Genomic DNA, 13,320 nt, shown 5'->3' with positions numbered 1-13,320 from the left:
GGAGCAATTGGGGTTGCTTTTCTGTTCACAGAATCATCTAGGTTGGAAGAGACCTCCAAGATCACCTAGTCCAACCTCTGACCTAACACTAACAAGTCCTCCACTAAACCATATCGCTAAGCTCTACAATTTCTTGAGAAAGATAAAACATAGGGGAATTTGTTTTTCTTTATATATATATATATATATATATATATATATATATATAATATTTGAAAACACAAAATGGGTTGCTAACTGCTGAGGAGTATTTGTCCTTATAGTTGCTTAGAAGTTACTGCATTGACCTGTAAGTTCACTGTACTAAGAAATTAGTTGTTAACTGGCTAAGGTTTTGTTGCTGGTTGTGTTGTTCTCTAAGGTTCTGGATTTATACTATTAAACACAGATGGGATGGAGAGTCCACCTGTCTTCCAGTGATCCAAAGCTAAATTAGCTGTTAACACTGAAGTAGTAAAAGATTGTTATAATGCTTGTAATGCCATCCTCTTCGTTACCTGCCAGATTACATTTCTGCAGCCAACATCCCGATAAAAGGTGCTGTCTGTGTTCATGCTGTTCAGTGAAAGAGATTTTATTTAATTTAAAGTGGATGTAAGTGCTGCTGAAAGGTAGAAGGCTGATGCAGCTGGAGACTGGAAGCACAGAAGCTACGACCCAGGAAGCAGCTTTACAAATTCACTGAGCATTTCTCTGCGCATGAGAGAAAGTGGACATTATGATGGATCATCTGGTGGTCCTCAACAGAAAGGACTCATGGCAAACATGGAAGCTTCCAAACACACCCCACAACGTAGCTTTGCCCTCATCTGGAGTTTGGATTTCTTCCTCTTCTAAATGATAATGCCAAACCTAATGCAGATATACATGTAAATCCCAGCAACGATTTACAGAGCCTGTAATATATTCTTGAGTGATTCTGCCTCTCTGTTACTCTGCTTATGTGCTTTGCCTGCCAGATGTGGTTTTGTAGGTCTTGTATCTCAGCGCTCTACTGTCAGCTCCCTGAGATGAGAGAAGTAGGCAGGACCCAGATGCTTGCCCACAGCAGAAATGGCACATCTTTCTACCACTATTTGCCAGCAAATCCCCTGAGCCTTGAATTTCTGGCAGACAGAATTCCATTGGGAGAAATAAACCAAACCTTTAGTTTACAGTTGTTGTAAAAACCTGATTCTGGTTTTGCTGTAATTTAGCAGGCTGAAATGGAGTTATAATAATCTGTTATACTTTCTGAGTGAATCAGTAGGTTTATACTGGTAAAAACAGATTTTGGAATATCCGGTAATCCCCTAGCATTCCCAGGTTGTTGGGTTTTGTTTGCTTGTTTTTTCGTATTCCCAGTGTTTTGTCTATGTTAGTCTGCTGCACTGAGGGCTATGTGTAGCTGATAACTACATGTTTCTGGATGTGTGTCTTCAAAACTCCAGGGCAGAGAGGCAGCAGGAACCAGACAGACAGAGAGACCAACAGCTCCCTTTAGTGACTTAGGGGGCACTTAGGGTGCCTCTGTATGTGTACGTATTTATTTCTCACGTGTGTGACAGAGTGAGCAATAAAAGCCCCATTGCTTCTGACAATGAGGGTCCAGGGTTCAAGTCCCTGTTTGGGTGGTGATAATTTATTTTTCATGGTTTGGTGGGTGATATTTGTGGGAGGGGGATGCTTGCACCAGATATCTTGGTCTATAAACCAACCTTTATGGCCCTATGACATGTAGCACGTCCAGTACCCAGCATGTGTAATGGGTGAGCTTGTGCTTGGGCACGGGTTTCGGCTTACCTTCTGTGCTCTCCGCTTGTCGGCCCGCTGGTTCTGGTGGTAAATTCGGCTGAAGTTGGAGACAATGACTGGAACGGGCAGAGCAATGACCAGCACCCCACTCAGGGAGCAAATGGAGCCAAATATCTTCCCGGCAATTGTCTTGGGTACCATGTCACCATAACTAGAGGGGAAAGAACAAAAAAGGGGAAGCCCCTCCTTCAGACAAGTGCGGTGGCACCAAAAACCTTTTCAGGTTCTCTGAGCGAGCAGCAGCGTGAGTGTCCAGGTCAGACAATAAAACAGAAACCTGCCATACAAGCAACAAGTCCTGTGGATTTACACCGTGTTCTGGCAATGGATTAAGCTACACCAAAGAAGGGTGCCCTGGCTGCAGAATGCCTGTGCCAGCCCAGGCAGCGGCTCAGCATGTTATGTTCATGCCCTCGCTCATTCAGCACCTACCTCTCCGTGTCACTGAGCTCTAACAAAGTTTGTCTGCTTGTGACCAGTTCATGTGTTTTCATTCCCTTGTATCGAGGTGCGAATGAGGACCGACTTACACTCGTGTTTAAAAACGCGGCAGTTTCCTTGCCATCTATGCATTCAGAAATAGGGGGTGCATTAAAGTCTGCATTCAGTAATGAATGAATTCTCAGGAATGAGTCCAGCTGAAAAATGAGAAGACAAACTTCTGCACTGAGGCTGACCCAGCAATCTTTTCATTAACTATTATAATTTGTATGTTAAATAATACCGGCAGAATCGGAGATGAAATAATCCATTTTCTGCAGATGGGAGATCGTGCTGGCTTAGGTTCTTTAGGTTGCAGATGATAAATCACTGCTCTGAGTGCTTTTTTGCTGTCTGTGTTTTTACTCTGCAAATTGCAAAAGCTTTTTGTAGCGGTTTTATACTTAAGCTTTAACATTTCCTTCTGTAAAGGCAACCGATGGGCTTATGGCCACTCGGCAGTGCAATAGGAACGAGTGTGGCACTTGTTCCCTAATGCTGTGTTACAGTGAAGGTAATTGGGATTTTGAATTTTGATTTACAGTTTGGCCTGACACAATCCCCATGTTTTATGCCAGGTGATGGGACCTCTTAATTCTAACCAACTACGCTGTCGCTGACAGCTCTCCCATCTCGCAGCACAGCCTCTGATACCCAGTCGGGCAGCAGATGCTGGCAGTGCAAACGTTGCTGCCCTGCATTCAGCAGATGCAGAGGAAACCTCCGCAGGAGGCTCGTTCTCCCCTGCCGTTTACCCTCTTGAAGTGGCTTCAATGGTTTCTTCTGCACATGGTTGATAGGCAAATAAATCCAGAAAGCTGGAGGTGGATTGCACTGCGTTCTGATCATGTAACAAAGAGCTCATTTGTAGCTAATGCCCTCAGAGTATGGCAGGAGCACGATTAGCGCAGCCACCGACTGAATTTCCAGGCATTGTTTCAGGGAGCCAGTTATTGCATGCTTGTGTGCAAGTGTATATTAACATCAGAATTCAGAGAAGTGATTTTCAGCTGGAGGAAAGGGAAAAGCAAGTGGCCAAATAACAGGTTTTTGTTTGTGTGTTTTTTTTTTTTTAAAGGGTTGACACCGAATTGGCTGTGTGCAAGCCACTGGAGTACAGGAATTCCCAGAGCACCTTTGTGGCTCAGGAGGTCAGGCAAAATCCCGCTACAAGCAGGTTTGTCTGATCTGGTCACAGCCAGGAGTGGAAGGGAGGACCTAGGCACTGCAGCCTGCTGAAATTTTGTAGGGGACAGGAAAATGATGCTGAAGTCTGGGCCTGAGGAAGATGTCCCTTGTTTCAGGGTGCTTGAGATCTGGAAGGCTTCTGGTTGCTATCAAATGGTGTTTGGGATTTCCATGCTTTTCTTTGGGGTATTCTGGTGTTTGATGGAGCAAAAACTGAAAAGTAAAATGATTTATAGCTGAGGTTTTATTTTTCAGACATCACTAGCTAATGCTTAATTATTCCAAGCAGAATCCTTCTCCTGCGCTCACCTGCACTCACGCCGCTCGGAGTGCCGCGAATCGATGCCGTGCTATTTACGTCTGTTAACTTCCTAGCTGCTGCTGCTTTATGCAAAGATAGTTTAAAAGCTCTTGCTAAGTGACAAGGTCTTCTGCCTCATTTAACACTGTTCTAAAAAAATCTTTCTCGCTTCTTTCCTACTGCCCCTTAACACGATAGGGCTGACAATTAATCATATGCCTCAAACATGATCTCAGTGACCTGGAGTACCGAGAGAAAGCCCTTCTGTGCATTTGTAGGAAGTATAATAATAAGTGTCTGCCTCTTGGTCTGCCTTGTTGAGTTTTGTTCTTACACACAGACTGAGAGTTACCCCGTTACTTGGGACTTCAGAGAAGTTGCTTTAAAATACCATCAGAAAGGATCTTGGAGTGTGGAGAATGATTTTTCTGGGGAGGTGCAGGACTTTATTTGCAAAACCGGTAGGAAAGAGACAGTGATGAGAAATTTTGCACTGGCTGGAGTAGGCTGTGCAGGAACGAGACCTAGAATTTCTCCTCTCTGACACTGACTCCTCTGGATCTACTGCAGAATTACCTGCGGAGAGGATGTGCTGGGTTGGGCACTGGGGGCTGCACGGCACACTTTTGCAGCCGTGGTCTCTGCCTTTCCTGGGCTACTGACCTGCAGTGCAAGTGTCAGTGATACTTGGAAGTGTCATGGCTTTGTGATCAGAGTAAAATCCAGCTATGCTTCAGTGGAACTTAGGCCATTTTTAGATGACCTATTCTTAAAAAGAAAAATCCATTCAGACTTTTAAGGTTTGGGGTTACCTCCAGGTGTGTGCCCCGTTCGGTGCCCCTGGGGTGCGTGGGTCAGTGCAGAGCATGGGCATTACCGTGACAGCTGCAGGACAAATTGTTCTGTGTATCCCTGCCTCCTGGATGTCTTACTATAAGCAAGAAGAACAGGGAGGAATACAAAACTGTGGCAGTGTTCAGACCTGAATCGCATTTTAGCCGTGGAAGGAGCACGGGCTCCAGGCACAGCAGTTCGGGGAGGCTGGGGCAGCAACCCTGGGCTTTGTCTCATTCTCAATGAATCTTTTCATGTTTAGCAGGAGTTAAGTGCATGCACAGAGTGAATGCTAGTGAGGTAATTACAGCAGTGAAAGAAAAACATGGTGTGATGCACTCGGACTGGAGGAGGACGCTTTGTCCTTGTGCTGTGCAAATGTTGACGCTGGAAGAGCGGTGTCCTGTGAACAGTCCTGAGACCAGCGGCCACACGAACCCACCACTGCCACGGGGCCTGGCTGGTGGCAGAGGAACAAAGGACAGAATGAAGTGACTTCACAGGGCAGCTTGCTCTCTGGTTTTTGCTTAATGCATCTCTTGTTAAGGAATTTCAGTCACCTGAGCTCCATGCTCCCTTTGAGTGAGTTACCACTTCAATCCAGACAGTGTCTGCTCAAGCCAAAATTTACAGTTCGACTTCAAGGAAGGGGCGTATGTGTGTGTCTGTGTGTGCGTGTGTGTGTGCCAGTGCCTACAGCGTAATCTAGATCCCCCTGCCCTGAAGGGGAAGCCTTTCTTTGACTGTGATGGGGTTTGGACTGAACCTATAAAGTTGCGATTGTTCTACTCCTGTATCAACATATGTGGCTACTGCAGTGTTAATTGCTGGGGTGACGATTTATTTTTGTCCTGAATGGTACCACAAGTGCTAATGGCCACATGGCATATTTATAACAGATACAGTGCCAAATAATCTCAAATATTGTATTTCAGTTAGTACTAATTGAACATTTTAAAACCAACTTTTTTTAAATGGAATGAGAGAACCCAACTTGCCTATTAATTTGTTTAGTACAAGGCAACTTGTCACCGAAAAAAATTCTGCTACAGAAGGTGCATTTTAAGTAATTCATCAATAAGCTCATTAGGGCAGTAAGAAGATAAAAGACTTAGGAAATGATTAACATTCAGAGGGCCTAACAGGATGTTAGAGCCTGTAATGCAAACAACAGAGGCTGCAAATTCAGTACATTTTCATGTGACCTTTAGGAAGTCATTTCAGCTTTCTGGACCTCAGCTCCCCCTTGATGAAATGGCACTCGGTTACTTACTCCTCGCCCGCTTGGTTAGACGAGGCACCAAGTTCCTCAGAGCCCAAACTGCCCCACATTCTGAATGTCCCTAACACCCAGCAGTGCCGCTACGTACCACTCTGTTGCAAATTTTACTAATGCAAGGTGGTTGTACAGAGAGCTGGAGTAAACAGCCTGCACGTGGCTCCAGGCATGTCCAGGGCTAAATGCTGAGAATTGGCTAGATTAGATGTGGAACATGCCTAGAGATAAACATATTTCCTATTTATTTTGCCAGGAATCCAGTTAGATGGCAACAGATTTGACCAGTTTTCAGTTGCTGGATTTGTTGTTCTGCTTGCTGCCTGCACTAGGGGAGCTGCCCCTGCTGGGGCGCGTGAAGGTGTGGGACCTTTAGGAGGGGCTGCCCTCGCTGTTGTGGTACCGCTCTGTGCACTGAGTGTGATTCTGCACTTTCTACACGTTTATCCCATACTTAAAATGACCTGGCTGCTATTTCTTCTGTTTTCTTCTCCCGGTGTCCCTTCAAAGCCACATTTCCTTCCAAGGAAGCTCTGCAACCACTGAGGCTCTTACCCACTGTACGTATCATGTAAAGTGCAAGTAAAGCTTTAAACAGACAAAGCATTGGGAAATTACATTTAAATGGTCACTCTATAGACTGGAAAAGACTATGAATGTAGAGTTTTCTTATTTTATTTATTTTTATCGGACCTTCTTTGTTTCTTTGTTCTTTGGATATAAAAGGGGTCATATGTCATTCACCTTAATTAGTAGCTATTAGCCTTGACAACTTAATGTGCTGTTGTTTTTCTCTCTGTCAGTACAGAAAATAGAGGTCACTGCTTCTGAGTTCTGGTTTTAGCAGTAGAGGTGTCTGGACACTGCTTAGCTCCTCCAGCTGGAGACAGCAATAAATAAGGTGCTGAACAGCTCATCAAATGACTCACTCTAAAAATAGACTCCCAGCAGCATCTCTGATCCTTTCTCTGCGCAGCATTCACAGCCCTACAAACAGGGAATTGTCAAAAAGCTGGAAGATTGTTTAGTACAGGCACATTAGAAGGTGCTACAGCAGTAACGGCTCTGTGGGGACGGTGAAAGAACTTTGCAGAGGATGCTCTTTTCCAGCAGCCTGTTTTATTTGCCAGCTTTTCAGGCAGTGTGGGTATAAAGCATGCACCTGGGGAGGGGCTTAATGTTCATAAAATTCTGTTATCGTACAGTTATTGTTTCTGCTGTTTTCTCTGGATGCAGAGGAGGTAAGACTGCAGTTGCTGACTGATAAGCCTGTATCCCAGCACCTTTCATCTTAGTAAAAGACCTGTCTTGGGGCAGAGTGAGGCCACAGAGAGTAAGCGGGGCACCAGGTCCAGCACCCTCCTCTCCCCCAGGGCTGGCTCAGGGCCGGGCAGCACCGCCCCACCGAGCACACCTCCGGGAGCGCTGCTGCATGCTCTGTGTGCCCAGGCAATGTGGTGGGGTCACAGAGCCAGCATGAGGACACCTGGCTCCTCGATTCAGGTGGTCTCAAATGATCGAAAGAGAGCTGTGCTTTTTCTGGTTGCTGTGTCGAAGCAGTCAAGGGACATTTCCAGCCTAGTGGTGCAAAACCTTGTGGTTTTAACACACAGCCTGTGAAAGCTGCAGTACCTCATGAAGAATGGAAACAACGCTCCTTCAAATGATTTAGTATTTCTGCCTAATACTGGCCTGAACAGCTCTTTGAGAGTTTCTTGCTCTTTGACCTTTTGCCCAGCACAGTAGAATCAGAGGAAGGTTTCCCTCCAGCCCTTAAGCTTCTGCTTTTAGGATGGTAAGGACAGAACAATAACATTGTGTAGTGTACAGCGGAATATGATTTTGAAAGCCTCTTGCATAAGAGAATAAAGTATGGAATTAGCACGTAGCTTTCCAGTTGCAAGAGATCCTTTTCGATACTGTAAGTAAATCACTATGCACTGTTCTTATTTGCAGAAAGGGGGAAAAAACATCTAAAATTCAGCTAGAATGTTTCCGTTGCATTGCAAGGCTGTGTATGCTGCATTTGGCAGCTCAGAGGAGCTGATGTCCCTCCATTTAATAGGTACAAGTCCAACGTAATCATGCTAATGCTTCTTTGAACCCCAGTGAAATAATGATCGTGTCACTTCCAATGATACAATGAAAACAAAAGCAAATATTACTCATTCCTTTCTTGGTTTTGCATGTGACAAATGAGCAGGGATTTAAAAGCTACACTACAGGGGCTTGTGATAGTTAGATCTTTTCTTTAGGGTTTGATTCACTCTTCTTCATATGTCTTGCTGGACTTAGACCCTCAAAAACCATAGCTCTCAGAGCAGAGCTAGCAGCTTGGGTTTTATCCTGCCACATATTCACACCTCCAGGTATGCAAAGATGCTGTTGCCTTTTCCAGTAGAGGCCTACTAACTTCCACGTATGATTTATTCAATTCAGGTATTCTGGAAAAGTGGGAGGGGAGGTGTGAAGCTGCACAGCCAGTGACATCGTGTAAGGGATTGAATGCAGAAATGAGATACAGGAGCAGTGATGGAGCGCTCCTTGAGTCTCAAAGCTTACTTTGTCTTGGGCTTGTTTTGTAGCCTCAGAAAACACAGGTCTGCTTTGCGTCTGATTTTTCCATGTCCGTAACGGGGATCAAGATATTTTCAGAGCTGTCCCAGACATGTATAGTGAGGATTGATTAGTTAATGCTGCCATGATATTTTGAAAATATAGTTTTTTAAAAGTGTTTTGTGGACACAGACTGGGTGTCAATAAGGGTAGTTTGGAACATTGTCAGCTTTTCAAGTACTGTAAACCTAGAAAGAACGCAATGCGCCGGTGAGTGCCTGAGGAACCTGACACGAGGCTTGTGCCTCCTGAAAGAGCGTGCAGTAAACAGATCCACAATGGCTTTGAAGCAAGCAAATCTATAAACAGGCTGTCAAATGACAGAATTGAATGGCAAATCAGCTGTGTCTGGGGAAGTACAGAGCTTATTTCATGCTAGGTTTCTTTTACATTAAATATCCTTATTTTCTGCCTTGTTTTGAGGTGGGCAGCTCCCCAGCTGGGTATTCAACTTCTGCAATATTTGGCTTGGTTTTGTACCAGTATTTTCTTTTTCCCTAGCATGTTTTATTTCTTAATGTCTACATGGATGCTCTCGTCCTCCCTAGATATTCTGCTGGAATGACAACCAACAGCTGAGCTGCGAGGGGATGAGTTCTGTGAATGTGCATCAGTGCTAGCAACGGATGCTTATTAACTTCAGTGCTTAGAGTCATTGGGATTTTTTGGAAAGTTGTGGTCAGCAGTTACCTAGTAGGAGGGGTTGAGGTAATGTTGATTATTTTGTTTTGTTCTGGTCTATAAGTTCATATTTTAATGATTTTTTTGTAATAAAAGCACCGAGGAAGGTCTGATGCTGTGTTAAGCCCTTTTCTCCTTCTAACAGAAGTGAACGTGCAATGAAATGGGAGGACAGAGTATTTAAAACAGAGAAGGATTTCTTTACAGTGCAAAAAGTTATTCTGTAGGAACTCACTGTTTCAAGGTAACTGTGGGGAGCTTGCTAGAGAGTCCAGAAAGGACTGCTCAGCTTCGTTTGCATCCACACCGAGACCATGCTCTTACATCACCCAGGATGAGAAATAATTGCTCTGAGGAGATGCAAGTTCTGCTGCTTCTCTACACGTGAGCGTCAGAAAGGAAGGCAGGTTTTCCCTCATGACTTTCTCAGGGAGGAATTCTCCTGGGCAGCCCATACCAAACCTCCTCAAAGCCATATGAAGGGATCAGGCTGACTTGGGGGCAGTTGTAGCTTGCTCGTTCCTGTCCTTGCACAAGAAAGGTGACCTAACTGGGAAGGTCTCTGATAGCAACTGGTAGCGTAAATGTTCCTTACAACAGCAGCAGTGGCTGCCTAAAGAAATGGGAATGTTTATGTAGACTCAGGAATAAAACGAGTAAGTTATTTAATACACTGAGGGTTGAGAATACTCAATATATGCACACGCTGGTTCCATTTATTCTTTCTGGCTTGGATCAACTTCTCAGCCTGTAGGCTGTTAAAACAGATGGTCTGAATTTGGGTAACATTCAGACCTTGAGTTGAAGCTAAAAATGGAATTTCATTGGCAAGGAAAGTAGGTCAGAAAGCTAAAGCCCCTAGTCCTAAAATGATGAAAGGCTTCTAATCAAGAGTTCTGTATTACCATTCATTAAAAGGAGCAGGGGAGGAATCACTGTTAGAGACCTCTGAGAAAGGGACTTACAAAAGAAGCCCAGCACCTCTGCAGCTGTGCTGCTGCCAGAGATGGGCGAGTCCTACCCGGGGCTCCTTGCTGCAGGGGGGCACAAGCGGCTTCGTCTGCATCAGCCGCAGAGAGGAGAGCTGCTCTGCGTATCCTCTGTTAACACCTTCCACACGAATAATCCTTTCCACACTAATTCTGTCATCCACCTGACTCAGGTTCTGTGACTTCACTGCCTCTGCAGACTGTGACTCGCACCACACCTGAGGCTGCCAGGCAGAGATTTCTTTGCTCTTCATCACTTTTGGGTGTGCACCAACGCTTGGAAATCTTTCCTCCTTGTAGCTAGTGGGACTTATTCAGAACAAATGGGGAACCTGTTCCCTTTAACACAGTGGTCCCAGCTCAGCACACTGCTTCAGCCCTTGCTTTGTATTAAGCACGTACCTAATTCCTGTTCAATGAAAAGATGGCAACGTACTTGTTCATATATTTTTTAAATGTTACTGAGATGAATTTGTTCTTTATGTTTTGCAAACGCCAGCTAACATACTGTCATTACTCCTCGCCCTCTCCCCCCATCCTACTGCTAGGAATTACATTTCTCTAAATTGAGATTTGCTTGCATTACAGCTCTGCCAGCAAATGTGTTTTTAGAGATAGTGTCAGAGACCTCCTGTGTACTCTCCCTTAACATTGATGTGGAGCATCTGCCTTGGTCTCCGGCTGTCATTGTCACAGTAGCAGGTAGCAAAAGTAGGGAGTGAAGTCTGACCCATCCCATTGATCTGTACAACTCAGAAATCATGCAGGGTAATTGTCTACTGCTTAACAGAAATAGCAATTTACACCGTCATTAAATCTCATTAAAGAAAAATAGATGTTTTCTTTTTTATGGTATCTCATGTTTCTACATGACCATCTAATAAAGCACTAACTAATTTTTCCATGAGAAGGAAAACTTAAACTGTTGATTTAACAATTATTTAGAGAAAAAGAGGAATTGACTTCAATGTAGAATCAATATAAGAAAAACTGAATTTAACTTTGCAGAAAATAGCTCCAGTCTTAACCTCCACGCTGTACCATCTGTAATGTATATTCATTCAGCTCTTCAGGGGAAGCTTTATTCTTTCCAGTTCTCACAAGCTGATGTATCTAGCAAAAAGTGAACTCAGTTTTCTTCCTCCTCATGCATCACCGAGCAGCTAAGCTGTCATCTAAGTTTTTGATCCTCAAATCTCAGTTTCAGTACTGATAGATACATCAGAAAAAGCTCTTCGATTTTTTTCTTCCATTTTTTTTTGGTTAGCCTGGCTTTGGTTTTTTTTTGGTTAGCCTGCTGAACTTACAGCCTTTTTTGTTAGACAAATCTTTCTCCATTTGCCAGAGTTAATTTGCATTTGAAATGTATCGAGAAGACAACAGGCAACACCAAAGATTTTATCTGTGCGGTGATTTTTCAGTGCCCTCCCAGGGCACGTCCCAGTGCCCTCCCAGCTCCTGCCAGCCGGGGGCTGCCCGAGCCCAAGCAGGACGGCTATGCTGGTGGTGCTGAGTTGTTTTGCTGCCATGGGTAGTCCAGAAGTCCCCGGGTCAAGAGAAGAACTCATACATGTTCACAGCAAGTGGCTGTTTAGCCCTTCAACTCACTATTATCGGTCGAGGAAAAGCTCACTGGTTTGCTGTATCAGTGGGAGTTTTTGTCGTACATGAGCAAAAATAAATCCATTCGATTCCTTCTGACAAAAAGTCCACCCCTTGCTGTGTATCTTCAGATCATAGGGTTTTTTTCCTGAAGGTGAAAGTATGATGTTACTTTCACAGATTCCTGTTTCCTTGGTAATTCAGGCTTTTCACCCTGAAACTGACAGCAAGTTCTTCTTTGGTCAATATTTAATTTAATTTAAATTCTAACGTGGGCACTCAGACTTAAATCCAGTAATAAGAATCGCCACCACAGGTTCCCTTTGGCCCTTAAACCATACAGCTGCTGCAGGCGTACGAGGCTGTGATGAGGCACCTTGCTTTGATCTTTTTATTTATTTATTAATTTTATTTCAATTAACCTCAGCTCTGCTGCTGCTCCTGCGCAAGCAGGCGAGGGGACGGCTGCGGTGCCAGCCCCGATGCTTGGAGGTGCCGCACCGACCAGCTTGTGCTTACAGCACGCTGCAAGGTGGTACTGCACGCACGTTCACTAATTAGCTTGCAATTGAGCATTGCTGTCATTTCACTACGATGTCAATCATTTATAATTTGTCCACAAACAAATGAGGGTGTATTTTATCCAATAGAGAGAGCACACTAACTGAATTAAGGCCAATTAAATAAAGTGGAACGACAGCTTTGCAGCCACCCACTACTGAATGAGCCCTTTGTCTTGGGTTTTCTTATTGTGACCCAAAGCAATATTTCTAACCTTTGTGTTTTCTACGGCCATCAAACATAAGCGATACTCAGGAAATTTGAGGAGACCGAGTATCTTCTTGTATCAAAAGTCCTGAGTATAATTGCCTAGCTGACCATCATCTGGCACCCGGCATGTTAGCGACTCAGTGCTTCTCAATAATACACACTTTTAAAAAAGCATTTGTTTGTTTTCGTGGAAGATAAAATGTCCCATATTGAGGTATTATTTATTTCTGGCTGTATAAACTTAAGGGCCTTTTAAATTACTTCATTCATTATTAATTCAAGATGAATCCTCATATTATTCAGAGTGAAAACCTTATACAATTACCTGATAGTAGAGTCAATTATTTTTTTAGCACCTTAAAGACCCCTGTAAAAGAAATCTCTCTGGAAAACGTGCAGGCTGGAGAGAGCAGTGCGTGCACTGAGCAATTAGACTTTTCCCCTACTAGCAGGGCTGAAGGCTCCCTGCTCTGTCTTAAATTCTTAGCTGTGGTGTCAACTTATAAGAAATGTTGGGTTTTTGCTTTCACTTTATCCTCATCTGTTTCTTCTCTGTCTTTTTAAGCAGCTTGAGCATCCATGCTGAGCCATGTCACATTCCAAATGATACACATACTGTGCATTTTAATGAGCTGCTAACACTGATTATACAAAAAGCAATCTCAGAAATATTTACCGAGTCAAAAGGGAAGGGAAAAAAAAAAGCCTATGGGGAATTAATTAGCTTTTTAAGAATTAGCTTTTTGAAAGCCTCAGATTCTGGAAAAGTTGAACTTGGAACTGGAAGC

General features: G+C 43.9%; 1 protein-coding gene across 1 annotated transcript in view; it reads right to left on the bottom strand.

Annotated features, from left to right (window-relative positions):
• The window catches only part of KCND3 (potassium voltage-gated channel subfamily D member 3), a 114,882-nt gene that overhangs the window by 25,527 nt on the left and 76,035 nt on the right, over positions 1–13,320 (bottom strand). The window contains exon 3 of the mRNA XM_035561553.1: positions 1,783–1,945. Coding sequence (XP_035417446.1) covers positions 1,783–1,945 — 163 coding nt within the window. The remainder of the gene's footprint in view (positions 1–1,782; positions 1,946–13,320) is intronic.

This window comes from Cygnus atratus, chromosome 24 (assembly GCF_013377495.2).
Source record: "Cygnus atratus isolate AKBS03 ecotype Queensland, Australia chromosome 24, CAtr_DNAZoo_HiC_assembly, whole genome shotgun sequence".
Lineage (NCBI taxonomy): Eukaryota > Metazoa > Chordata > Aves > Anseriformes > Anatidae > Cygnus > Cygnus atratus.
This window is presented reverse-complemented; position numbering and strand designations above follow the sequence as displayed.